The sequence below is a fragment of the Coniophora puteana genome (assembly GCF_000271625.1).
Source record: "Coniophora puteana RWD-64-598 SS2 unplaced genomic scaffold CONPUscaffold_5, whole genome shotgun sequence".
In the NCBI taxonomy this organism is placed as follows: domain Eukaryota; kingdom Fungi; phylum Basidiomycota; class Agaricomycetes; order Boletales; family Coniophoraceae; genus Coniophora; species Coniophora puteana.
The window spans coordinates 2,321,163-2,344,047 of record NW_006913057.1 but is presented as its reverse complement, the minus strand read 5'-3'; the positions used below and the strand labels follow the sequence as shown (position 1 = coordinate 2,344,047).

The following is a 22,885-nucleotide window of genomic DNA, read 5'->3' as shown; positions in this document are numbered from 1 at the left end:
TGCAAAACTGTGATGACTGTTGCTCTCATGCGTTCACTTTTCCTGACGATATCCACCCCAACACTACGTCAGCTATCTCTTCAGAGTTTTTCTCCATGAACATCATATGGCCATTTCCCTTGATACCGAGATCCTCGAGACGTAGGTGGAGTACGTCAACGCCAGCGTCTCGCAAAAATTGCACTGTGCATCCGTCGTATACGCTGTGATAACCTGATTCGCTGGTGACCATGAAGACTGGCACTTTTGAGACATTGGTCAATTGCCTAGCCGGTGAGTGCTGAAGTAAACATGTGTAGTTTGGACCATGGTCGATCGCGACCAGCGGACCAAGATCCTGAGGAGATTGTATGGGAGGAGAAAACTGAACCGGGATTTCCGTGAGTCCGAAAGGTCGTGCAGGGTCGGTCCCGAAAACAGCGTTCTGAAAGGGAGGGCCGATAGGCTCCAGCGCTACTATGGAATGTATATGATTAGGTCGGGAATCGGCCAGGATCCAACCAAACTGGCCCGACTGAGAGTGAGTGAACAGAATCACTGGTTTCTAGCAATATGCTTTTAGTTTATGGTTAGCCCATTGGTGCGTGATGCCTTACACCTATCGTGTCCAGAAGCTTCGACCCAGCGGTCTTCATGAGTCGAGAGGTTTCGACAGCGGACGTCAGCCTGGGTAGTGTGGAACGGTAAAAGGCATCGAAGATGGGATCACCGCGTGAGCCGTTGCCTGGCCATTGCGTGTGGAGTTCTGCGTGTGGCCATAGCTTGTAGTATTGCGTGGCCGTAAAGTGTGACTCAATCATGTACGTGTCGAACGTCGAAGTATTACCATCAAGCGTGCTTTGCCAAGGAGACCTCGCCCTGGCAGGCTGGTCTACGATGTATACCTACACCATGGCAAAAGAGAGGAGAATCAATCTTTCACAGTATATAGATGCACAGGCGTCTGCGGGCGTGCAGATGCACATCACTACAGGACGACATACCTCGTATCCTTGTCTCATGAAGAAGTCCGCCCATCCGGGCTTCCCTTCAGGCGTATTCAAAAAGTTGGTGCCAGACATGCCATCCCCATGAATAAACAGCAAGGGATGTTGCTTTGTGACTTCAACCGGGACAAGGTGTTCCACATACATCTGTCCGTGAGATATTGCAGAAGACCCTTGCCTGGAGTATTCTCCACCAACATAGAGATAACGGCGAGTATGGGGAGCGAAGGCGGTGATGACCCTCTCCATGGATCCGCGCGGGCTCCAGTGGGCCTGGGCTTGAGGCATCCAATTTGTAACTTTCCAGTGATAAGCAACGAGGCATCCAATCGTAGCATATACGACTAGCAAAGGGAGCTTGGATAGAAAACTCATGATAAAGCCAGTGACCTGAAGGGAAGGCGCTCAAGAGCGTTCAAGCTTTCAAAGCCGATAAGGCGGAGCATGTACACAGTAATAGAGACTTCCATGGACATGGGAGCAAGGGCCGCCGCGACAGAGTTTGGATCTGCATAGGGGTAGTCGTCAGCTGCCTCTCGCGGGCGCCTCGAATAATTTAGTTAACGAGATAGCTTGATCCCGGTATTACTCGCCCTCGATCTCGAATAAAACGAAGCGTTGGTTGCATACGACCTTTCTGAGCGTCGAGTCACCATGACACGCTCAGCGTTGTTCTTTCATCTCCTTATGATGCATGATAATTGAATAAAGGCATAAGTCAGCGCTGACTTAAAGCAAAGGCTCTAATACTGGCCATGCATCGTCTCTTTCGAGAAGGCGCTTGTCCGTGATATCTGCATAAGCAAGCTAAGTAGGGACGAACGAACGCAGCGCGGAAGCGTGGTTAACGACAGACAGTAGCAGATGCACCTGGGGAAGCGGAGGAGTCATCTGTTCATGATTTCTGCTTTTTACCATGGGTCGATTTCTCGGTACTAGGTGCCCTTTTGATAGCGTCCATGATGCCATCAAGGTCGTTAGGTGTGGCATCGAGAATGCGAGTCGAAGGCGATATGCTTTTTGCGGAGCCTTTCTTGACCTTTTTACCCAGCGCTGTGTCGAACACGGCTGATATTTCATCCTCGACGTCTGTGCGCTTTCGCTTTGTTTTTCGCTCGGGTGTAATGGGTGCATCAACCGCGTTGCTTGGGGCCGCCGCCTCCTCCACTTTAGACTCCCCTATCTTTGCTGAGTGCGTCGCGCTCAGAGTGGTCTTCTTTCGCGCCTGCGCGTCTTTCCATTCTTGGGGCCGTTTTTGCAGAAGATACAGGTTCAGGTTACGCGCAAAGAACTTGCCGTAATACGACGCCGTCAAGAATTGTTCTTGGGGGATGAGAGAGCGAGCGATCTTCTCCTGCGAACATTTTAGTGATGGTAACATAGGGGCAGCATCAGGGAGAAAAACCTTGAGATAAGGGTCCGCAAAATTCCAGCAACGATCTCCGACTCTGCTTCCTATGCGATCGTCGACGAGCATATGATAATGTCCTATGAAGGACATAACTAAGCCTCTCTTAGCGGGGAACGGCACAGAGGCTGCTTCCAGGAACACGTCAAGTACTCTTGAACTAGTAGGATTATGCGCCAGGTGTAGAAGCCCTTCAATCGGTAATGACCGAATGCTATAGATCCTGTCAGTCACTGATACCTGCATTAGTGAGCCACTTACCTTTCGATAGGCAGAGCGTTGTGAGGATGCGGTAATCGAAGCATTGATTGCAGCAGGAGGGCGCCCTGAACATTGGATTCTAACCCATGCCGACGCTTGTGCTCAGACTTGGAAGCATCCGAGTGCGTGTCAGTGGATTCTGACGGCTTCGAGTATGCCTATGGTACCACGCTAAGGGAACCCGTTAAGCATATTTCTTTGCGCGACCGCTTACAGGAAGTGGTTGCATTGCCAATGCACAAGGGACAAGGCACTTCTGATCTTCCAGGGCTTCGGAGAGTTGAAAAGTTGTGCACACTGCCTGTCCGGAGTCAGTATGGATTCATACAATAACTTACATGTTTTCACCTTAATGGTTTCCTTCAGCGCCATCTCTGACACCGCAGACCTCTCGACGGCAGCTTTAAGAACACCTATGCGACCATCCTCTACTACAGTTAAATTACCTCCAGGATGATATACATCAGACTCACTCAACATTTTGCTCCAGCTCCCCTGCAGTTCTGATAATGCTTCTAGAAGCTGGTCCGAATTTGACATCCCCAGAGCCCTTGCAATGGCAAAGTTGGCTACTGGGTGTACTGACAGTCGGGAGAACTTTCCCTTCAAGTAAGTAGACCAAAAAAGGTCGAATTGTGTGCCCTTGCAGCATCTCATCGCAACTTCGAGGAGGTGCGAAGCTGTAGTATCACGAAAGAGTGTAACTACATAGTCGGATGCTTCTAGAGGGGCGTCTGGATCTTTGTCTTGGATTTATTCATACAATCAAGGTTAGAGGAAGTGAAAAATAAACTCACTAGCATGGCTGACTAAACCAAACAACACACGATCCAACAGCGAATCGTTATCTATTGTGTTACCGACCTGGGCTTCAATTTCAAGAAATATCTGGAAGTGGTCAGCAAGAAAACTGCACGACTCTCAATGTGTGATATACCTGCAATGTGGGACTCGCAACTGTGTTAGCTGCAAGGGACCGAACTTCGTTTGCATCCATTTGATTTCTCAGCGTGTCGACAAGCGACCTGGCAGCAACAAGGTGCTCTTGTGGAGCTGCTCTTCGTGCCGCCGTCGAATCGCTATCAATGCCAAATAGTGGTTTCATGGCTCCTTGCTTGGCCTTCCAAACTGAACTCTTCTTCGAGCGCATAATGGCGGAATTCTCTGTGCACAATGGTATCGTAGGCGCAAGGAGTAGGAGCATTGCACGTAGGGCATGCGATGCAAATGAATCCATGATTAAGGCCGGGAGATCGGGTCGTATTTCCTGCGCAGACCGTCAGAGAATGCGTGCAGGGTGTGTGTAGAGGACCAACCTCACATATGTCGAGTAATAACCGGGTTAAGGTTCGAAGCTCCCCTTTATCAGCATTTGTTTGAGTGGCGATGAATCCCCGAGACTATTGGCAGGATCAATGCAGTTCTGTTTCGTGGACCGGAAGACAGCTAACCTCTCGGGATACTGTAGCATTTGCAGTGGTAAACAAGGTTTGACAGACATGCGACGCAAAACGGTGCTTCAGGAGGATATTAAACCTGAACAAGTCAGTCACATTGCACTCATAAGAGGTCAGCTAGCGGGGACTCACGAGCCAGTCAGGCTGTCAATAAATACTCTCCGCACAAAATCATCCATGGAGTGTATCATGCGTTCCAAAATGACAGAACAGTCAGGATCTGTCGCGAGTTGTTTCTCGTTTCCAGACATCTCCGACAAAGCAGCAAGGAAGAAAATGCGTCGTTCTGTACGTCGCGTAGTATGTTAAACAAGCAGCCAGTTGGATTGAGTAGGAACGAACAGACCCTCATTCGGATCAACCTCATCTCCTTGGTCTACGCTTGTCCCATCTTGCTGCCAGTTTCGTAATTGTTCGTCAACATTTCTGAAGTAAGCCTTGATGTCGGCATCAACGTAACCGAATGGAGCCTCCAAGTCTGCATCTGGTTTCGCAGCTGGTATAATCCAAGACTCGTTTTGCTCCGGAGCTGGTTCCTGGAAAGAGGAGAATGTTTCTTCCTGTTGTTTTTCAGACTTCTTATGTTTCTTTCCGCGTTTCCTGTTCTCCTGGGGCATGGCGGTAGATGATGGTGGCCGAATGATAGGTGCCGTGGACAGGGGATCGCCGTGCCTGGCAAAAAGTTGGGTCTCGGGCTCAATTGGTATATCCGTTCCGATGACAAGAACGGCATCAATGACGCCCTAATCTTATCTTATTAATATTGGTACGTTTGCCTGCGTTGCGACTGACATGGCACCAGCATCCTGTGCTCTCTGCCAGAAGGCCAAGGCAATCATCAAGCGGCCAAAGACAGGCCAGTCGATTTGCAAGACATGCTTTTTCGATGTCTTCGAAACAGAAGTCCACAGAACCATCACCGACACCCGTCTTTTTAATCGTGGTGACAAGGTAGCTATAGGCGCTTCTGGAGGGAAAGGTTCGTCGCTCCAAGTTATGTGATATACGGAGATTGCTAAACTCAGCTCAGACTCCACTGTCCTCGCCTATGTAATGAAAACTCTCAATGACCGCTATGACTACGGGCTTGACCTCTATCTGCTGTCGATCGACGAAGGTATCACAGGGTACAGAGATGACTCACTGGAGGTTCGTTCTCCCAGCTCTACATGGTCGTACATCTAACAAATTGCTAGCGTAGACCGTGAAGCGAAATCAGCTTCAATACGACATGCCGTTGAAAATTCTTTCCTATGACGAGCTCTACGGCTGGACCATGGACGCCGTCGTTTCAAAGATAGGGAAGAAGAACAACTGCACATTCTGTGGTGTTTTCCGTCGACAGGCTCTTGACAGAGGTGCTGCTTCTCTTGGCGTCGAACATATTGTCACTGGTCACAATGCTGATGACATTGCTGAGACCGTCCTCATGAACAGTAAGACTTGCCCTGCTTAAAACCTCCCTGAGTTTGATCCGTAGTAATTCAGTTATGCGTGGTGACATTGCACGCCTTGGTCGTTGCACCTTGATCTGTACGCAAGGTGAAGATACTATACAACGGTCCAAGCCTTTCAAGTACACGTACGAAAAGGAGATTGTCATGTATGGTGATCAGACTGCTCATTTGATAAATGCTTGAATATTCTGCAGGTATGCCTACTTCAAGAAGCTAGACTACTTTTCAACAGAATGCATCTACTCGCCTGATGCATATCGCGGTCACGCACGAGCCTTTCTGAAGGACTTGGAGGCTGTACGACCGAGCTCCATTATCGACATCATTCACTCGGGCGAAGCATGGGAGATCACTGAGAAAGTCAAGGCAACGCAGAAGCAGCAACGTGCGTATCTCATCCACCGGTTTCATTTCTTAGACGAATGTTTAATTTGTGCACCAGAAATCTGTCGACGCTGTGGATACATGTCAAGCAACGAGTTATGCAAAGCATGCACCCTGCTAGAGAGCCTCGAGAAAGACACGACACGAGGGGGATCAGTGCGCATATTTAAACCTCACAATGTTTAGGTTTTCTCAGTCTACCTCCACTTGACAGTGACTGTTTATACAGAACATCCTATTTGGAGAGCAGCGGCCCATGACATGCGTTGAAAGGTATAATTAAATATTATGTGTAAAGATCTAAAGTTCAAAGCCAACATAAGTATTCAATGAAGTCAACAAGTAGAACAGAGTTTAAGCTACGGTTTTCCGGCCTTCTGCCTCACAGAAAGTCCGAAATAAGGTTTCACATTTCTCGATCAACTCGTTGGTCTGTACTTCTTCTTCTTTCGATTCGTACAGCTTCGAAGAGGATACACCCTCTTTGCCCCATCGATTACACTGAGAGACGTATCGTACTCCGGCTTCGGATGGCGATCCATTGGCGTGGCCGTTTGTCGACGTAGCCTTTAAGTTTATCATCGGGAGAAACACAAAAGGGACAAGGCAGAGGTGAACAGCGGAGACAGCAGCTTTATACGAGGAAATTAAATGGTAGGGAGATCCCAGCACCCGCGCCTGACAACACAACTGTTAGCGAGGCTCTATCGCAAAGCATACTTAGCCATACAATGTAGAAAGCAAGAAACATGCCAATTGAACTCAAAGGCCCCAAAAGCGAGCTAGCAATGTTTGTCCCAGCGACTCCAGGAAGTACCGTGAAGTGACGGATGACGGGTGACTGAGAGTCAGCCGAGTGCATTTCTACAGCCTGGCGGTCAAGATGGAGAGACATCATGTCAATCTGGTACTTTGAACACTGGTAAGAATGTGCCGACTTGATGAGTTGCCAGTCTTGAGGGTCGTAAAACGTAGAATCTGATTCGTGAGAGGACATCCAGAGAACTCGCGGTCCTGTGGGATTTGAACACTTGGCCAGAGTTTTCTCGAGAAGTCGGAACTATAGGTAACAAGTGAGTGAGACACATCATTCGTATGTGACCAACAGCAGGTGCGCACCAGAACATAATGCCCAAAAACATTACACTGCCAAACGAGACCCAGGTGGTCCGGCGTGAGTTTGCCAACGTCCTGCACATAGAACGCCGGCGCTGTCACTGCGTTGACCCAGTCGCATGCAAGTTGTTGAATGGCGGCGCTCCAGTTAATTCTTGAGAAACAGGCTAGACCGGCGTTGAAAACCAAGTGCGAAATGTATGGGTATCTGAGGACGCATGAGTACAACCTCAAATGGAATAGACGTACGCCGCTTACTTCTGCGATACTTCATCCGCGAACAAGAAGATACTATGGACGCTTGCAAGGTCAATTGTGTGGATGTCAATCTCCAAATTCTTCCTGAACGCAGTCGCGTGTGAGTTGAGCGTGCCTATGCGACACCGTTTCTCGAGGTGATCGTCGAGGAACTTGAACAGTTGGTCTCTAGCGGTCTCTGCACGCTGCCTGCTCCGGCAGGCCAAAATCAATGTCAGACCTTCACAGGCAGCAAATTTCTCGTCAGCACCCTGCTGATTGTGGAACCCATAACTTGGCTGCGCGTCGTCAGGGTATGTTTGAGAGAGCTCGACGAGCAACCTCTGGCAAATGCCAAAGCCCACGCCGCTTTTGGAGCTATTTCAGGAACGCGAACTGAGCAAGTAGCATACTGGAAGGACAAACCTGTTTGCGCCTGTGACGATAATGATTGGCCACGTCCGAGAGTTTGACATTGGAGAAAAAGTGGGAGGTGCTAATCGAACTATCTTCTCATCCCCTGTCATTTTGGCATAACATCGTACGACCCTGTCTATTAGCCCCTGTGTCCCCCGCCAAACAATTCAGTCGTTGTAAGTAGAATTCTTGCTGGGAAATGACGCATTGCAAAAACTGGGTTCGCTTAAATAACGGAAAAATGCGATTACAAGCTCGATGGCAAAGGCTTAGGCATCTTAAAAGCGACTATGGTATAGAATGTCTGGCAATCAAGAAGACTCGGCCTTTTTCTTCTTTTTCTTTGGCGAGTTGTCCCCGGCGACAGCGGCAGCAGCCTTCTCTGCTTTTCGGGCCTTTCTTCTTGCCTTGCGCTCAGCTTCAGTCTCGCCATCTTCGCCCTAATCGGAAAGGTTAGGCTTGTCGTTGAACGTTGATGGATGAACGAAACCGCCTACCTTCTCCTCGGTATCACCCTTCCCATTCATGTCACTTTCCCTCCGCTTCCGCTTCTTCTCCTTGTGACTTTCATCGCCATCAACGTCCATTCTGTCCTCATCGTCATCGTCATCATCAGACTCATGTGCCTTCGCTTTCTCAGCCTTCTTCTTCGCCTTCTTTTCCTCCTTTGCTCTCCTCTTCTCCTCCTTGACATCAAGTACTGCGCTGATGGCAGCCTCCATAGGCTCTCGTTGTGACGGGACGAGGTCGACGGCGTCAGCATCGGTGTTGTATGTCTTCGTTTGCCCGGTCATCTCAAACTTGCGCTGCTGCCGGCTGTTATCGGAGAATTTCCGTGCACCAGTAAGGTCGCCTTGCATTTCAAGCGCGCGGAGCCTCGACTCAAGCTTTGCACGGTTGTCCATCCCTATTGACGGAGCCTGGTCCTCAGACTTGCCATCCGCGTCCGTCAGCGCGTCAACGCGTATTGAGAGGGTAGCCTTAGTTGCGACCATACGCGCCATCTAGCCATAGCAATTAGCTCGAGTATTGGCGCAGCTCCTTTTATTACTTACCTTGCCCTTCAACTTTGGTGGTGCCTGGCCAATGAGTGATGCCTAAAATCGCTTGAGCCAGGCCCGCTGATCTAGTCTAAACAGTGACCTACATGATAAATAAGACCGTATTTCGGCGTGTCGTGTTTGGTTTTGAGGGCACGGAAGAGCGCTTTTTCAGCGCCGAGGATCTGAACGGTACTTGCGGGGTGTTTTGCAAGGTTCAGTAAGCTTCCAGCGTGGGAGATGAGCCGTGCGCCAACGAGATCTCCAACAAGCGCAGTAAGGTTGGGAGCAATTGCTTGCATCCGATTCCGGAGGTACTCTGCAAGCTGCGCACGGTAGGCGGAGATAGAGATGACCTGGTCGCAAAGCGCATGAATGTGCTGAATATCTGAGTCAGAAATTTCAGTGCCCATTGATATCTCAGCAGCCGCCTTCAGGATAGCCTCAAGGTCTTCCGGTAATATCGTCTCGAAAGCGGTGGTGGAAGCATTGGTCCGGAAACCTGCACCTACATTAGTGAATGCCTCAAAAGCATATATTTGCGACATACCCATAGCCTTGACAACCTTGGCATAAGCCAAGTTGTCGACAATGATTTTGGCCATTTCAGGGAAATGCCAGCCGTACCATTCCTACTACTAGGTCAGTTGAAAAGAGGGAGAGAGAAATGTACTAAACATGCCTTCACTCGCATGGAGTAGATGTTAATCTCTTTGTCTAGATCGTCGAGTAGGGCGATGGCCTGAACAATCATGGTGTCGACCTTGTCAGGGGAAAATTTCAGCTTGAAACTGGAATCGATATGTTAGGATCCAAAGACCTGTAATACATCACTCAAACTTACCGGGAAAGTGAATGACTGAGACCTAAGCTCATCGTGGCAAGGTCCTTTGGATCGAGACCATCTAGAAGAGAAGCCAATTGCGACCGTATTCCCCGCCATAGATCACTATGCTCCTCCGGGTTGTGAGTAGTGACCTTGATACTCAATTTTTTGGTGATGGAATGCGCTGAACGATGCTACGTTAGCCGTGGTTACTGACAGGGGCAGCAGCACTTTACCTAGATGAGGATCAAGAACAACAAGAGAGTCCTTGTTCTTCCCCTTTTCAACAACTTCAGTAGTCAAGAACTTCTTGAGGCCCTTGCCAAGTTTGCCACTCTGAACTGCCGTTAGATCCTCCACCGCAGTAGCTGTCGAGGTGAAGCGATGCAAAGCTTTCAATTTCAAGCTGATCGCGTAGTGTTGAATACCAAAAAATGCAAAACCAATTGTTGGACGTACAGCTTGTTGGCTTTTTCTGGGGTCTCGAACTCCTTCCACAAGTCCTCCGATTCAAGTTTTGCAGCATCGGTGAGCTTGAAGAGGCAGTAGCCCATCGCGGTCTCAAAGAGAACCAACATTTTTGCGCTCTAGAAATGACCGGATTGGATAGGTGATGGATCTTTGAAGCCTTGAGTCTAGCCGGACACGAGCCTCCCGTCACGATCCTGCTGAGTGCGTAGGTATCTGTGCGTCGCCAATTTTTTGAGCGTGGGAAATATGTAGTATTACCGTCGTATGCCGGATCATTAGCCCCTATCTCAGTCCGATGCAGCGCAATATTAATGAGTTACCTTCCAGCGGATGTTGCGACGCTAAGGCGAGGTGTATTCGATAGATCTGGGGCGCCTAGAGTCGAACAGGAATTGAGGTAGCGATGAGGCGAATTTACTTGACCAATGTAATATACACATATATAGCCTTGTGTAGCGGCCTAAGCACGTCGCCCTACGTATCTGTAGATTGGAACTTCAAGCAGCGTTGGAACGGAACGTCCATATGATCATTGCCAGGAGTTTCCAGAGTTTTATTCTGAAGAGCGACTTTCACTATGTACATGCCTCGATCCTACCGGCGAGAGTGGTAGAACGGCACAATGTAAGACAGAACCGGGATTAATGGAAGAAAAGAACAAGTCACTTATGTCAAGAAAAAGTGAACTGAGTATTGCATGGTGCAGCGCTCGCATGGAGGTGACAATGGCATAAATATGTTGACAAGCCGCCGGGTGGACAAATCCAAGTCGACAGCGGGAAATCCCCATAGGGATCGGCTATTTTTGGAGGGCAGGAACCTTCAAATCGAGGATTCTCATTGTCGCTGTGCGTAACGCGTAACGACTGTACCCAGTCATGCCCCCTGTTGACGAGTCTCACACCAAGAGATAAAAAGCTCAGCGTCGCGATGGTCCGCCCATTCTGTCCCTCTTCTCAACTTCGTTAGGCTGGTCTCCTGATATGTACGCTCCTTCCACTCCTCCTTGCGCTCATCTCATCGCTCGTCTTCTTGTAGTTTTGGGTTGCCTGGACGCGCCCTCTTTTGCATTCTTTCCCTCTAGTGTCACCCAATCCAGGCGGGTCTCAGGTAGACATGCGTCCTCTTAGCTTCCTTCTATTTATCGGCCTTGCAAATGCCCTCTTCATTCCATGGCGCCGGACAGCCAAGTCTTCCGACATCACTGTGCTAAGTATGTTGCCTAAACTCGGCTTATGTGTGCTGAAGCGCTGATGATATGATCAGACTTTGCAAGTGTATTGGAGCAAATGGAATCTGATTTCTACTCTCAGGCGCTGAAATCATTCACCGCTTCCGACTTTGCAGTAGCTGGATTTGCTTCGGGAGATATCCCAGTCACCGAGATTCAGCAGCTAGCCAGTGACGAAAACTCTCATCTAGCAACTCTTCAAGTATGTCCATGCTAAAGGTACGATGCACTATAACTCATGTACAATTTCATAGGCTGCCGTTAAGGCTCTCGGTGGCCAGCCAATTACGGGCTGCAAGTTCGACTTCTCCTCGGCGTTAACGGATGTGAACACTATGATCACTTTCGCCCAGTTGATGGAAAATGTCGGTGTGAGCGCATACCTGGGAGCAGCATCTTCCATCTCGGACCCTGCATTACTATCCGCTGCAGCCTCAATCATGACAGTTGAGGCTCGCCACCAGACGGTAATGAACATCATGAATGCCGCAGCGCCTATTCCACAAGCTTTCGATCTTGCACTGAACCCGTCGGAAGTCCTATCCATCGCCGGCCAATTCCTAAGTGGCTGCAGTCTCGACATAACTGGTGGGTCCATGTCTCATAGCTTCTTTCCCGGTGCTGACAATCAGCGAAGCTACGCCCCCGCTCTCGGTCACCACCCGGGCGAGTCAAAATGGTACCCTCCTTGAATTCCAGAGTTCAGCATTGAATGGAACCTCAAGCACGGTGCGCTTTTTTGTAGATGACGTGAAAGCAGAAACTGATTGATACCTTGTACAGGGATTGTACTGTCAACTCATTGCAGGCGGGGCTGCTAACACGACTATGCAGCCAGCAGATAGCTGCCTGGTCCCTGCGGGCGTCAATGGACCAATGCTCGTCATGCTTACCAAAGACACTCGAGATGTTGGATCCAAAAACCGGACAGCTGCCAATGATAACATTGTTGCTGGCCCTTCAATGATCATCATCATTGATGAACAGGACCCTTTGGGACAGCTTGTCCGCCCTGGAGAGAGCAATAGCACCTCATCGACTACTACTTCCTCGACTACTACCTCTACGTCCGCTACGAGTGCCACCGCGACCGCATCCGCGTTCACGACCGTTCTATCGGCTGCATCTGCTTCGACCTCCACTACATCGACTTCCGCGAGCACATCATCTGTGGCGTCAACCTTGGCAGCAACCTCGGTCACATCGACCTCCTCTAAGGTATTGTCGACTTCAGTTTCGTCGGTCACAACTACGTCTATCAGTACAAGCACCACTTCCTCGGCCATCTCTGCTACCTCTACTTCTGCGATTTCTACCACTGCTGTCACCTCTGCTGTCACTACCACTGCTAGTAGTGTCGTTTCTACGTCTTCAGCGCCGTCGGCTACCTCGGCTACCTTGTCGGCGAGCGGGCCTTTTACTACTACCATTTCACCCTCGCAGGCGAGTGCTATCATTGCGAGTGCTGCATCTTCCCTTCTTGCAGCTATCCCAAGTATCTAGTTGATCATCCCGATCATGTACAGTAGCCGTCGTTTTCCCTAAGATGTCATCTGGGCCCAATGCGATGTTGTCTGTAACATCTCTGTTTGATAAATATCTCCCGTGTTGTATTTGTAAATGATTCGTAACGTCACTAAAGTGTTTAAGTTAGCAAATAAGTGGCCTAGGCAAACGACAGGCAATGTAGTCGCTGTCGAAGAAAATATATGTAAAAAGGGACAATGACTAATCCTCGTCGCTGTCCTCGCTCGAGGAAGTCTCGTCTTCATCGGGGCTGAGTCCGCCAGCGAATTGGTTCAGCGATATGGGCTTGCGAGCGTTATCGGGCGGCGTAGGCTCCGGCGAAAGCGCAGGGGTAAATATGGCTTCTTCTTCTGCCTCCTCACCTTCAAGCTGCATCTCCATCTCCTGATTGAACGCATCAAGGTCCAGCTCTTCCATTTCTTCCTCTTCTGCTTCTTCATTTGCCTCAGGGTTTTCGGCGGGGGCTGCGGCAGTCACATCTTCCCACTCTTCATCAGACTCTGAGTCAGGTTGCGACGTTGTTTGGGACACATGCACAGGCGCCAGCGGGGGAGCGGGCGCAGACGGTATTGACACTTTGCGCTTCTTCAGGGGACGCGAAGGTACGCCAAATTCGAGGTGCTCGCTGTCGTATGCCTCGGCAGCTTGAGCGACGGATTCGGGCTCTTTCTTGGTTTTGAGCTTGGGGGTGGGCTTGGGCGGAGGCTTCGCAGCTTGCTTGAGCAATCCCTTTGGAGAGTTTGACTTCGGTTTCGGCAGGGATGGCTGCGGCCGTCGGCCAGGGGGCTTTGGCTCGGGAGGGGCGAGCGGTACGGGCTTCTCTTCCTCTTCCTCTTCCTCTTCGCGCAATGCAATAGCTGGGTTGCGATCTGCACTATCAAGTACACCATCTAGAACTTCGTCATCGGATGCATTGGCTGTGTTCTGACCTGAGTTTAAGGCTGAGGGGAAGGCAAGTTGAGAGACGTTATATGATGGTAGAAGCGCCCTCTACTCACGGGAGGCGGAGTGATTAGCAATATGAATATGAGAGACAGAACCCGCTCCTCTTTCGTGGTTAAGGTTCACGTACGAGTTGAGTTTCTCCAGCGTGAAGACCTAATGCGGAGTCACATTTGGAGAGGGCCATCATGGAGACATCATATGAGCGTACCCCAGAGTCCTCATCATAAATAAGCACGCACTCGACCTCCTTTGCCTCCAGCTCGGTTCCCTTGAAAATATGTCGCTCATTTTCCTGAGAGCTTTCAGTTTAGCTATGGACGACTCCAGTAGCTTAGCCAGTACCTTGGTGCTAGCCCTCTCAATAACGACGTTCGTGCACTCAGAGCTGCGTTTAATATCAATGGACCCAGGCTTATCCGAGTCTACAGACTCAGGCTTAAAATTATCTGGCAAAGAAGAAATAATGAGCCAGAAGTCCAACGGGCAGCTAGACGACAGCGTACAGCGGAATGCAAAGAAGTCACGGTTGGGTATCTTGCTTTGCCTTGGAGGAGCGTTTCCGGTTTTCCGAGCCTTGAGAGCGGTCCTAAGGGAAGGGCCTATGTCTACCTGTCTGCGACCTGTCGCAGGCATCCATCGTGCGTCGGCCATAGTGAGTGCAGGAAGGGGAAGGTGTCCAAAGCGCCTTGCGGCTCTGGGATCTACATTCCGCTTCACGTGGCAACCTCCTGAACAAGACGACAGCAACATATATTGTGACCTCGTTCTGGGCCCGGACGCTTTCCATTCTCTATCCTCGAGTTGTTAAGCAACGATGGCCTGTGTATGATGGTAGTATGAAGACTCAGCGACACAAAGCTTCCAAAATGACGATATTGTATATGCACATGCAACAGATAGACCCATCAATGATCAAACACAGTACAAGTTCGATTGAACGGTAAAGTAAACATGAAGCCTCAGATCTACGCCGCTTGCAACTCCGTTTAATGCTTTTTGCGTTCTTTCTTTTTATGAGATTCCGTGTCATCACCCATTGTAACGTCGTCAGCCTCTGCATACCGGCGCTTCTTCCTCCTTTCGTCGGCAGTGACCGCAGGCTCCTCAACGGGAGCAACGAAGACCTCGGCTCGTTCAGCCTGCCTCAAAGCAGTCTTTTCGTTTTGCTAAAGGCGAGGATTAGATATATATATATATATAAACGGAAAGATAACGAAATATACCTTCTGCTTTCGTTTCTCAGCTTCACGTGCCTCTTTTTCGTGCGCTTTCAAGAAATACTCTCCAGACTCCAGTTGCAAATCGACCTTGCGAGGCATCTGAGCAGGTGGGAATGGAGTATATGTCTTCTTGCTGGGACCGTCTTTGCGTGATGATTCGACGGGGTCAAGACCAGCTGCTTTCCGTGCCTCCTCTTTGGCAACTTTGGCCTCGTTCTTCCGCGCAGTCTTCTCAGATGTCTTCAAATGGCGCTTACGGAACTGGGGGAGGAAGCGATCCCAGGACTCCGTCGCAAGTTTGGGGTCTTTCGCAAGTTCCCTGCGTATCATCAGCTCCTACATTCGTAAACCATGTTAGAGCGACAATTGAGACGTGGGTCAAATCCTCACTTTTATGCGGTAGATGGGGTGGATGTTCTTCATGCAATCTAGTACAATCCTCCGGACCTCCTTCAGAGACTTGTACGGCCCCATCACGCTAACCGTGCTTCCCTGAACCAATACATAACATTGGGTCAGCAGCTCAATGGCCTACGGTCCAGACAGTCAATTAGGAGTGATATCGGCACGGAATTCATAACAGGAACCGTACCTTTAGAGTGCTCCCATCTGGCCCGATAATGCGTTGTCGACGTTTCACAAAGCGCTCTTTGTTGCGTACCAAACTACCGATCTTGATTATGTCACATGCAACGTCGTCTTGTAGGACCTTGACTGCCTGATTTATAGCAACTCCACGTGCTAGTAGTTTGACGAGGTCTCGAGCCTTGAGGATAACGTAAGGATCGAACGTTTTTCGCGTTGTCCTGACGGACATGGAACCATGCACCAAGTCGAGGGTGCAAGCAATCCCCTGAAGCAATAGTTGAGCATAGTCAAACGGTGGAAAAGGCGCAATGCGTACATGAGATTCCAACGCTCGTGTCACAGCACTCCAAACTTCTCTGAGGTACTTTTCGCGATACTTTGGAAAGAGGGTGGCAAACGATGATTCTTCCGTGAGAACACCACCTTTGTTATCGGTCGGTTCAAAGGGATCCACTTTCCACTGCGAGAGTGATTAAGAAATACGTATAAATGTAGCGCTTGATACATACACTTTGGAGATCCGTCAGCAGGAGTGGATGTACGGGGTGGATGACTTACTGGTCTATGTCATCGGTATCCCATGCTGCAAAAGGGTAGCATCAGAATTTGGATACGAGCATGATCTTTGAAAGCATCCATACGCTTGTCTTTGCGATTGCGTTTATTCTTGTTCACTAGCGGAAGAGTCTCCTGGGTGTCTGTCATGAGGTCCAACTGACCAGTAAGATGTAGTAAAATACAAAGACAGAGAGTATAAGTGTAATGATGGGCTTATGTCAAGATGTCGATCTTTCAGTTTGACGGCGGAGCTCCAACCAATGAAATTGGGATCCGAGGCACAATACTTCAAACTATTACTTCGGATATCAGCCCCATCCCTCCGTCTTGCCTAACGTCATGGACAACTCTCCAGCGGACATCACCGTTAACCCGTCTGACGACTTCGTGGCTGCATCATCTATTGCAGAACCTGAGTCCAGTGCTTCCGACGGACAAACATCTTCGACTTTGCTCAGTCGCATTGGCACTGCAAAAGTATATTTACTCCCAGATACTACTTCGCATTCGGCCACGAAGGTGCGCTCGTGGGACGTCCTTGCTGGATGGGCCGCTTTCAATTGACTGAGCTACCACTTCATTGCTCTCAAAAGCGCAAGCGGGATTCCGAAGATGGAACAGATGAGCCCATGAGCGAAGGTGAGGACACTTTTCATGCCGTGAGCTTATGCGACTAGTACTGAAGTACTGAACATGCAGAACTTTCTCTCAGAAGGAATGCTCTTTTTCTTAATGGGACACCCATTTCACATCTCCCCACCGCTCGCATATTCGCGTACGCAACACACTTTGACGTTCAGCCCATGGGTCTTGAATGGGTTAATGACGACTCCTGCATCCTGGTCTTTGATTCACGAAATGCAGCCCGCGAAGCATTTCGTGCATTTGCGAAAATGGCATCAGAAGATGTCGACGTGGAAGGTTTTGTCAACGCGAAGTCCATCCCTGTAACTCTCTGGCCACCGGAGGAGAGGATCACCCAAAGTCTTGGCAAGGGCGAGGGCCTAAAGGGACTCGTGCGGATGCGATGGGCGAAGATTGATGATGTGAAGAAGAAAGGGTCGCGGGAGGACAGCTGCTTTTACAAGAAGTATGGGGAAAAAGCAGGGAAAGAAGATGGAATGGGTGGCGCCAGGAAAAGGCGTAGAGACGACCCAGCAGGAACACTCCAGGAAAGGCTTGATCTCGACAATGAATTGGACGAGTTTCTAGCGGGAGACGATCTCCCTGATGACGTTCGCCCTGGGGCAAACCCTCTCCTCAGCCGACTGACTGAGGATCCCGACAGCTCCAGCCAACATAGAAGTGACCACCGACGAACAAGAGGAGACGCCCAAACCTCCAGAAGGCGGCGCCCTCCGACACATCAAGACCTCGATGATGAACTGGATGCTTTTTTGAAGCAAAAGGACTGAGCTTGACGTTAGTCAGGAACATTCACCTCTACTTTCAGTGCACAACGCTCAAATCATCAACGTTTTCTCCTCTAGATGCTCTCATACGCCAATGACGCGTTTATAGTGTTCTAGGCACGAAACGTTTTCAAATTACATGATACTTATTATCCCTTGATCAGTACTAAGTATTGCAGTACTGCGCAACGAGCATCTTAATGTACTACTGGATCCTCCCTCGTGATGCAATGTAGATATCAGTGTGATCATGACATTCACTGGTCATGGCACCGGGTCAATAGAACATTGTACCCACAAAATAATGTATAACCACTCAATGAAGCCCTTTGGTCGCATAGTCAAGGTCAAATCTGCCCATGTGTATACGGCCCGAGGTGCCATAGCTCGGGCGCTGTCAGGGGCTCGGTTGTCTAAATTCGGTTCGTCAATATTCGCTTGGCAAATTGACTATAATTCGAGTAATGGATGCGTCTAGCCCATACTCAACGTGCTCAACGCAAATCGCAAATCTGCACCCCTAGCTGTTAGCGGCTGCAGCTTGTTGCACTTCAAAAGTATATCGCACAGGCTGGTGAGTTTCGTACAAAGAAGGCCATATTTACAATGTATTAATTAGAATTCAGCAGGTCCTCTCCGTGATCACTCTAGTGGTATACAGGCTCGCGACTCGGAATCTCGTTATTTGTGACACTCAACATGGGCAAGGATACCACTGATGAATCCACATCCCAATCTGACGAACGCCTCGGCGAATTAGCTGGTCCTTCAAAACTGGGCAACGTGGATGATACTGTTGCTGACGCATACTCAGACAACGGGCTAGTAGAAGGCATGAACCCAGAAGGATTTTCCGGGCCACAGAGACTAAAGACACTCACCGCCGAAGCTCTTGCCAAATTCAATGCTGCTCAGAATCGTGCTGGTGTCGTTTATCTATCTCGCATTCCACCTGGGATGCAACCTCCTAAAGTACGGCATTTGATGAGCGCTTACGGGGAAGTTGGAAGGATCTACCTACAGCAGGAAGGTATGATTGTGCTGTTACTCCCATGATAATGTCTAACTTGAATGTAGACGCAAAGCGTGCATATCTCCGACGAAAGCACACTTCCACCAAAAAACCCCATTTCACTGAAGGATGGGTAGAGTTCAAGGACAAACGCGTAGCCCGATCCGTGGCAGAGATGCTTAATGCTCAGCCGATCGGAGGCAAGAAAGGCTCACGCTGGAGAGATGATGTCTGGACAATGAAATATCTTCCCAAGTTTAAATGGAACATGCTAACGGAACAAATTGGTTTGTGTCTATCCCCATCTCTCGGCGATATTGTGCTCAACCACCACAGCACATGAAGCTGCTGTCCATGCAGCGAAGCTTCGTGTTGAACTGGCGCAGTCCAAGGCCGAACAGTCGGATTACCTCAAGAACGTTGAGCTTGCGCGCGTGTTAGACAAGCGTGCGGAAAGACGCAGGCAAGCAGGCAAGGAGCCCGTTGAGCGCCCACGTCCGGAGACCAAAAGGCTACCTGTGGAAGATGGAGAACGGCCAGTGAAGAAGAGGCAGCGTGTTGAGCACTCGGACGGTAAAGACCTCGATCAAGTACTTGGCAGTGTTTTTTAACAGCACGATCCTGTTGATATAAACGGAGAGTTGACTGCGAGTTGTATGAGGATATGTGCCTAGTTACTTAAGACTAGCGAAGAGCATACATAATCACTTAGAACCAGCAGTATCTATGAGTCTGTTGATTAGTCGCGAGTGGCATAATGCAGGCGAGGTCACTGGAGTTTGAGGCGGAGCGCGAAATTAAAAGTGAGGGACAACAGCGGCCGTGAGTTCTAGCAAGGTTCTCCATCGCGCACACGTTAGAGCGTGTCTAGCAAACACAAGCTGGACACTCCTGCCTCCGAACGCTAAGTGCCGCGATAGAAGAGGTCTGTCTTTATCATGCTCGACTCCTCTTCTCCCCACTTTCTTGTTGCCACCTTGTAACGTCGTCTCTGATGCCTCTCTCAGTCCTTTTGTCTGGAGACTTTCTCTTATGTCTTCTTGGTCCACTTCCTCATATCCTCCTCCCCGTCGCTCCCGCTCCCGCTCTCCTAGAGCCTCTCACCCCTCTCGCGGCCCTCCCGACCAATCATTTACTGTTGACCCCTACCGTCAGCCTTGGGACATGCAAGAAAGGGAACGCACATGGTCCGAATACGACAGGGAAAGAGCTTCGTATGAGTATAACCGTCGCGGTAGGAGTCGCAGCCCAGTAGACGAAAGTACGTGCATAGTCTGCATGTGGCGCCTGTAGTACTTATAGTCCACCAGCAGGCAGAAAACGGCGCCGCAGGTCTTTGTCACCGTATGACAGGGAGCGTTATGACCCCCACCCGCGCTACGGGGATGACTATGGTATTTGCATAGCTACATTAATGGTCACGAGGCTCACCGACGTTCAGATGCGCACTCTCGAGGACACGGCCATAGATCACCTCCAAGAGGTCAATTTCCTCCATCCTACGCGCCTGCCCGTCGCCCTCCTCCGGACCCGCGTACTCTCGACCATCTTGCAACTTTGAAACAATATGCTGAATGGTTCAGATATTTCCACCCTCAGCAAGCTGCCGATGAGGACGCTGCCGACAAAGCTGCTGAACAAGAAGTCGGCAATGGCACTAAACCGCGTAATGGTATCAAGGCTCGCTGGGAAAAGTATAAGAAAGATTTTCTGGGAAACCAGGTTAGTCCCTTGACCAATAGACTGGCCCGCAGGTTTCTTGCATCGCGGTTATTTGTTTGGCCCCACCTGTTTACTGAGGGACATGAGCTGAGATTATTCTTACCCACCGCGTGTTGTAGTTGCAAATTATGTTTGATCATCACCGGAAATTCCCTTGGTTCGCCGAGAAATATGAACCATCACCAGACCTAGTCGCTTTGCGACGACGCGTCAGGAGGCAGGGTTGGAAGGGGCGGATGCAAGCGTTCCTGCAAGACATGGAGTCTGGAAAGTTTGACCCTGACTATTCCGAGTCCGTGGCGGAACCGACGTCTCCTTCTAAGGAGTTGGGATCAAACGGCGAGGCAGCTCAGGACTCGAATGCTGTCGGACAGCCGGAAGATCCTAAGACCACTGGGGATGATGATGTCACGTTTAACCTTGATGCTGAAGAGGACGTTGGTGATAATGATCCTAGCAGAATAGACTCCAGCGGCAGAGGCAATACCGATAAGCGTAGTAATCGAGGCGAGGAGATTTCTGTGCCCCCCGAGGGCAACCAGGTCATGATCCGTACCATACCGCCTGACATTGGTCGCGTCAAGCTTGAGGAAGTAAGTTGCATATTGTTGACTTGTCCGTTGTCTGAAGGGCCTGGCTGAATTTCTATTTCCGCAGGCATGCTCTAAAGTTCCGGGATACGTGTACCTTGCTCTGGGTGACCCTCTGCAGAAACGAAACTATTACCGGGCTGGCTGGATTAAATTCCGCGATGATGCCGACATGACCCTTGTCATGAACGAGTTGTCCGACACAAAGGTAGGACACGAGATAGACCTTGCCAGCAGCGTGGCTAATCCAGCGCAGATCGAAGGCTTTAAGCTTCACGTGGTTCACAATACGAAGCCGTTCATGAATCGCGTGCGTTACGTGCCAGAGGGTACCAGCAAGCCGGACAGGATTAAGAAGGACCTTGAGAATGCCAAGTTATTGGCTTCCGTTCTGGAAGAGGAGGCGGCAGCGCTGCGCAAGCCATCGTCATCCGCCAATGGGGAAGCAAACGGAGTTCCCAACAACCATGAGGACTCGACGATGCATTCTGGGCATGACAGCAGTGGTGGCGAGGAAGAATTAGAACCCGTGGAGAATGGCTCAGTGGCTGTGGAGCGGAGGATTGAGAAAATCATGAGTGAGATGCAGGAACGGGGTCTTCTTGAGAATCTGGACGAGTCTGCAATAGATGCCAAGAAGGTGAGCAATATCAGTCGTGAATTCACTTCGACTCATGAGGCCCCCCAAGGAGATCATATCTTTGGACATGTACATTGCATATCTTCGTGCCGCATTTCACACGTGCTACTACTGTGCAGTGGTCACCGATCATGTAGAGGAGTTGCAGCGTAAATGCTTGAAACACATGAGGAAGCCGCTTTCGAAGCTCCATGATGAGCAGAAGGCAGTCGATCCTGAGAAGGCTGAGCAAGAGAAGCGCGAGGGTGACGAGGATAAGGAGAAGTTAGGTTTCTCGTCCAAAGCCGACAGCAGAGATTGGAAAAAGGGTGGTAAGTACCCCCACTCGCATGATGAAATGGCCACTAAAGGCTTGTTCCCCCAGATGAGCGCTGGTTTGAAAATTTTGACGCTAAAATCGCCCTTCTGATCAATCGAAACGGTGTTGATCCGCGAGAATATGGTGGCAAGAGCACGGACGAGTCAGTATTCCTTCTTTTATCGTTTGGTTTTACCATTTGCTCCCATCTAACATGCATTTAGGGAGCTGTCTCGAGCGGTTGAACCATACGTCAAGCAGGAGGACGAAGGTCGGTATAGGTGCAAAACGTGTTCAAAGTTGTTTAAGGCGACATCTTTCGTGGAGAAACATATCGCCAACAAGCATGCAGAACTCGTCAAGGGTTTAGAAGATGTAAGTACTCAGCTCGCTGTTACTGACAGAAGGCTAATCTTCTTGCAGCTGTCTTACTTTAATAACTTTGCTCTTGATCCCCACCGCGTTCAACCCTTCGCGCATCCGCCCAACAACGCTACATTGCTGCAAGGTGTACCACCTCAAGCTTTCGGGCTGCAGGGACCACCGGCTTTCGTTCCTCAGGACTTTGGGCGTACTCCCTATTACGGAGCGCATCCTGGCTTCCCGCCTGCTGTTCAGTATCCTAGTGGCGCTTATTGGGACCAGTTTGGGTACCAATACCCTGCTGGCTTCGTTCCTCCCATTCCTCAGCCCCGACGGGATGATGCTATAACTGCGCGTCGACTAAGTGATCGGATTAGCGGATTCGTTGCGGGATACGAACCCAGTTCAGAAATCACCATACCTGTGGGGGCAGGGCTACCTGCCAAACCGCAGGTCTCGATGGACTTTGCTTTGGGCAATGGACCTGTGGATAATGGCAAGAAAGGAGGGAGACGGGGAGGGACAGGCAGTGGACCACCCCCACCTCCCCCTAATGCAAAGGAGGATCCTCGAGCGACTGCTGGGAGGAAAGTCAGTTACCACGACATGGATCTGGTAGCGGAAGGGGACGTTGAGTTGACATACTGAATGAACAAGTGCAATATGAACGGCGTTTATACTGATAGTCTACTCTTGCTTCGAAAGGAAGTTCTAGTGGG

At 49.9% G+C, this 22,885-nt stretch overlaps 11 protein-coding genes across 11 annotated transcripts; 5 read left to right on the top strand and 6 right to left on the bottom strand.

Moving 5' to 3' along the window:
* Positions 1–25: 25 nt before the first annotated feature.
* CONPUDRAFT_89879 (alpha beta-hydrolase) lies at positions 26–1,235 on the bottom strand (the record flags this gene model as incomplete). The annotated part of the gene is made up of 3 exons (XM_007769924.1): positions 26–544; positions 597–884; positions 984–1,235. 3 exons carry the CDS (start codon positions 1,233–1,235, stop codon positions 26–28), a joined length of 1,059 nt encoding a protein of 352 aa, XP_007768114.1.
* A 646-nt stretch (positions 1,236–1,881) lies between these two features.
* Positions 1,882–4,729, bottom strand: CONPUDRAFT_53571 (ARM repeat-containing protein; the record flags this gene model as incomplete). Its single annotated transcript, XM_007769128.1, has 11 exons — positions 1,882–2,340; positions 2,392–2,608; positions 2,656–2,813; positions 2,896–3,083; positions 3,129–3,401; positions 3,453–3,543; positions 3,593–3,922; positions 3,972–4,055; positions 4,107–4,191; positions 4,245–4,398; positions 4,459–4,729. The coding sequence occupies 11 exons, from the start codon at positions 4,727–4,729 to the stop codon at positions 1,882–1,884; spliced, it is 2,310 nt and encodes a 769-aa protein (XP_007767318.1).
* Positions 4,730–4,899: 170 nt separating this feature from the next.
* Positions 4,900–6,212, top strand: CONPUDRAFT_103636 (uncharacterized protein). Its single transcript, XM_007769923.1, has 6 exons — positions 4,900–5,091; positions 5,143–5,261; positions 5,314–5,548; positions 5,601–5,715; positions 5,764–5,954; positions 6,012–6,212. Exons 1-6 carry the CDS (start codon positions 4,905–4,907, stop codon positions 6,137–6,139), a joined length of 975 nt encoding a protein of 324 aa, XP_007768113.1. The 5' UTR covers positions 4,900–4,904; the 3' UTR covers positions 6,140–6,212.
* CONPUDRAFT_103632 (NAD(P)-binding protein) lies at positions 6,181–7,785 on the bottom strand (the record flags this gene model as incomplete). The annotated part of the gene is made up of 5 exons (XM_007769922.1): positions 6,181–6,631; positions 6,684–7,013; positions 7,073–7,277; positions 7,328–7,675; positions 7,733–7,785. The coding sequence occupies 5 exons, from the start codon at positions 7,780–7,782 to the stop codon at positions 6,308–6,310; spliced, it is 1,257 nt and encodes a 418-aa protein (XP_007768112.1). The 3' UTR covers positions 6,181–6,307.
* A 56-nt stretch (positions 7,786–7,841) lies between these two features.
* On the bottom strand, positions 7,842–10,239 carry CONPUDRAFT_136949 (Nop domain-containing protein). Its single transcript, XM_007769921.1, has 9 exons — positions 10,049–10,239; positions 9,826–9,995; positions 9,608–9,773; positions 9,446–9,554; positions 9,314–9,395; positions 8,871–9,265; positions 8,779–8,820; positions 8,221–8,727; positions 7,842–8,163 (listed from the first exon to the last, which is right to left on the bottom strand). Exons 1-9 carry the CDS (start codon positions 10,165–10,167, stop codon positions 8,035–8,037), a joined length of 1,719 nt encoding a protein of 572 aa, XP_007768111.1. The 5' UTR covers positions 10,168–10,239; the 3' UTR covers positions 7,842–8,034.
* Positions 10,240–11,176: 937 nt separating this feature from the next.
* CONPUDRAFT_153326 (uncharacterized protein) lies at positions 11,177–12,794 on the top strand (the record flags this gene model as incomplete). The annotated part of the gene is made up of 5 exons (XM_007769920.1): positions 11,177–11,273; positions 11,327–11,493; positions 11,546–11,879; positions 11,929–12,020; positions 12,075–12,794. 5 exons carry the CDS (start codon positions 11,177–11,179, stop codon positions 12,792–12,794), a joined length of 1,410 nt encoding a protein of 469 aa, XP_007768110.1.
* A 225-nt stretch (positions 12,795–13,019) lies between these two features.
* Positions 13,020–14,414, bottom strand: CONPUDRAFT_153325 (uncharacterized protein; the record flags this gene model as incomplete). Its single annotated transcript, XM_007769919.1, has 5 exons — positions 13,020–13,759; positions 13,817–13,916; positions 13,972–14,055; positions 14,106–14,209; positions 14,267–14,414. 5 exons carry the CDS (start codon positions 14,412–14,414, stop codon positions 13,020–13,022), a joined length of 1,176 nt encoding a protein of 391 aa, XP_007768109.1.
* A 335-nt stretch (positions 14,415–14,749) lies between these two features.
* On the bottom strand, positions 14,750–16,040 carry CONPUDRAFT_54076 (ribosomal RNA assembly protein mis3; the record flags this gene model as incomplete). Its single annotated transcript, XM_007769169.1, has 5 exons — positions 14,750–14,929; positions 14,987–15,319; positions 15,374–15,514; positions 15,576–15,836; positions 15,888–16,040. Coding segments are annotated over 5 exons (1,068 nt in total), but the record flags the coding sequence as incomplete, so codon positions are not given.
* Positions 16,041–16,465: 425 nt separating this feature from the next.
* CONPUDRAFT_103625 (uncharacterized protein) lies at positions 16,466–17,779 on the top strand (the record flags this gene model as incomplete). Its single annotated transcript, XM_007769918.1, has 4 exons — positions 16,466–16,648; positions 16,723–16,768; positions 16,829–17,555; positions 17,620–17,779. The coding sequence occupies 3 exons, from the start codon at positions 16,469–16,471 to the stop codon at positions 17,542–17,544; spliced, it is 942 nt and encodes a 313-aa protein (XP_007768108.1). The 3' UTR covers positions 17,545–17,555; positions 17,620–17,779.
* A 596-nt stretch (positions 17,780–18,375) lies between these two features.
* Positions 18,376–19,164, top strand: CONPUDRAFT_53712 (uncharacterized protein; the record flags this gene model as incomplete). The annotated part of the gene is made up of 3 exons (XM_007769133.1): positions 18,376–18,571; positions 18,619–18,840; positions 18,890–19,164. The coding sequence occupies 3 exons, from the start codon at positions 18,376–18,378 to the stop codon at positions 19,162–19,164; spliced, it is 693 nt and encodes a 230-aa protein (XP_007767323.1).
* A 421-nt stretch (positions 19,165–19,585) lies between these two features.
* CONPUDRAFT_53735 (uncharacterized protein) lies at positions 19,586–22,814 on the top strand (the record flags this gene model as incomplete). Its single annotated transcript, XM_007769134.1, has 10 exons — positions 19,586–19,814; positions 19,864–19,947; positions 19,995–20,275; positions 20,395–20,868; positions 20,933–21,073; positions 21,122–21,505; positions 21,555–21,820; positions 21,856–21,966; positions 22,028–22,178; positions 22,227–22,814. The coding sequence occupies 10 exons, from the start codon at positions 19,586–19,588 to the stop codon at positions 22,812–22,814; spliced, it is 2,709 nt and encodes a 902-aa protein (XP_007767324.1).
* Positions 22,815–22,885: the final 71 nt, after the last annotated feature.

Excerpts from the sequence above, each read along its gene's own strand:
- CONPUDRAFT_136949 (XM_007769921.1), bottom strand. The coding sequence starts at position 10,167 with ATGTTGGTTCTCTTTGAGACCGCGATGGGCTACTGCCTCTTCAAGCTC. Across the intron at positions 8,821-8,870 it reads AATACGGTCTTATTTATCAT|GCATCACTCATTGGCCAGGC; the intron begins GTAGGTCACTGT and ends AAGCGATTTTAG. Across the intron at positions 8,728-8,778 it reads CACCAAAGTTGAAGGGCAAG|ATGGCGCGTATGGTCGCAAC; the intron begins GTAAGTAATAAA and ends TGCTATGGCTAG.
- CONPUDRAFT_103636 (XM_007769923.1), top strand. The coding sequence starts at position 4,905 with ATGGCACCAGCATCCTGTGCTCTCTGCCAGAAGGCCAAGGCAATCATC. Across the intron at positions 5,092-5,142 it reads AGGCGCTTCTGGAGGGAAAG|ACTCCACTGTCCTCGCCTAT; the intron begins GTTCGTCGCTCC and ends AACTCAGCTCAG. Across the intron at positions 5,955-6,011 it reads GGCAACGCAGAAGCAGCAAC|AAATCTGTCGACGCTGTGGA; the intron begins GTGCGTATCTCA and ends TTTGTGCACCAG.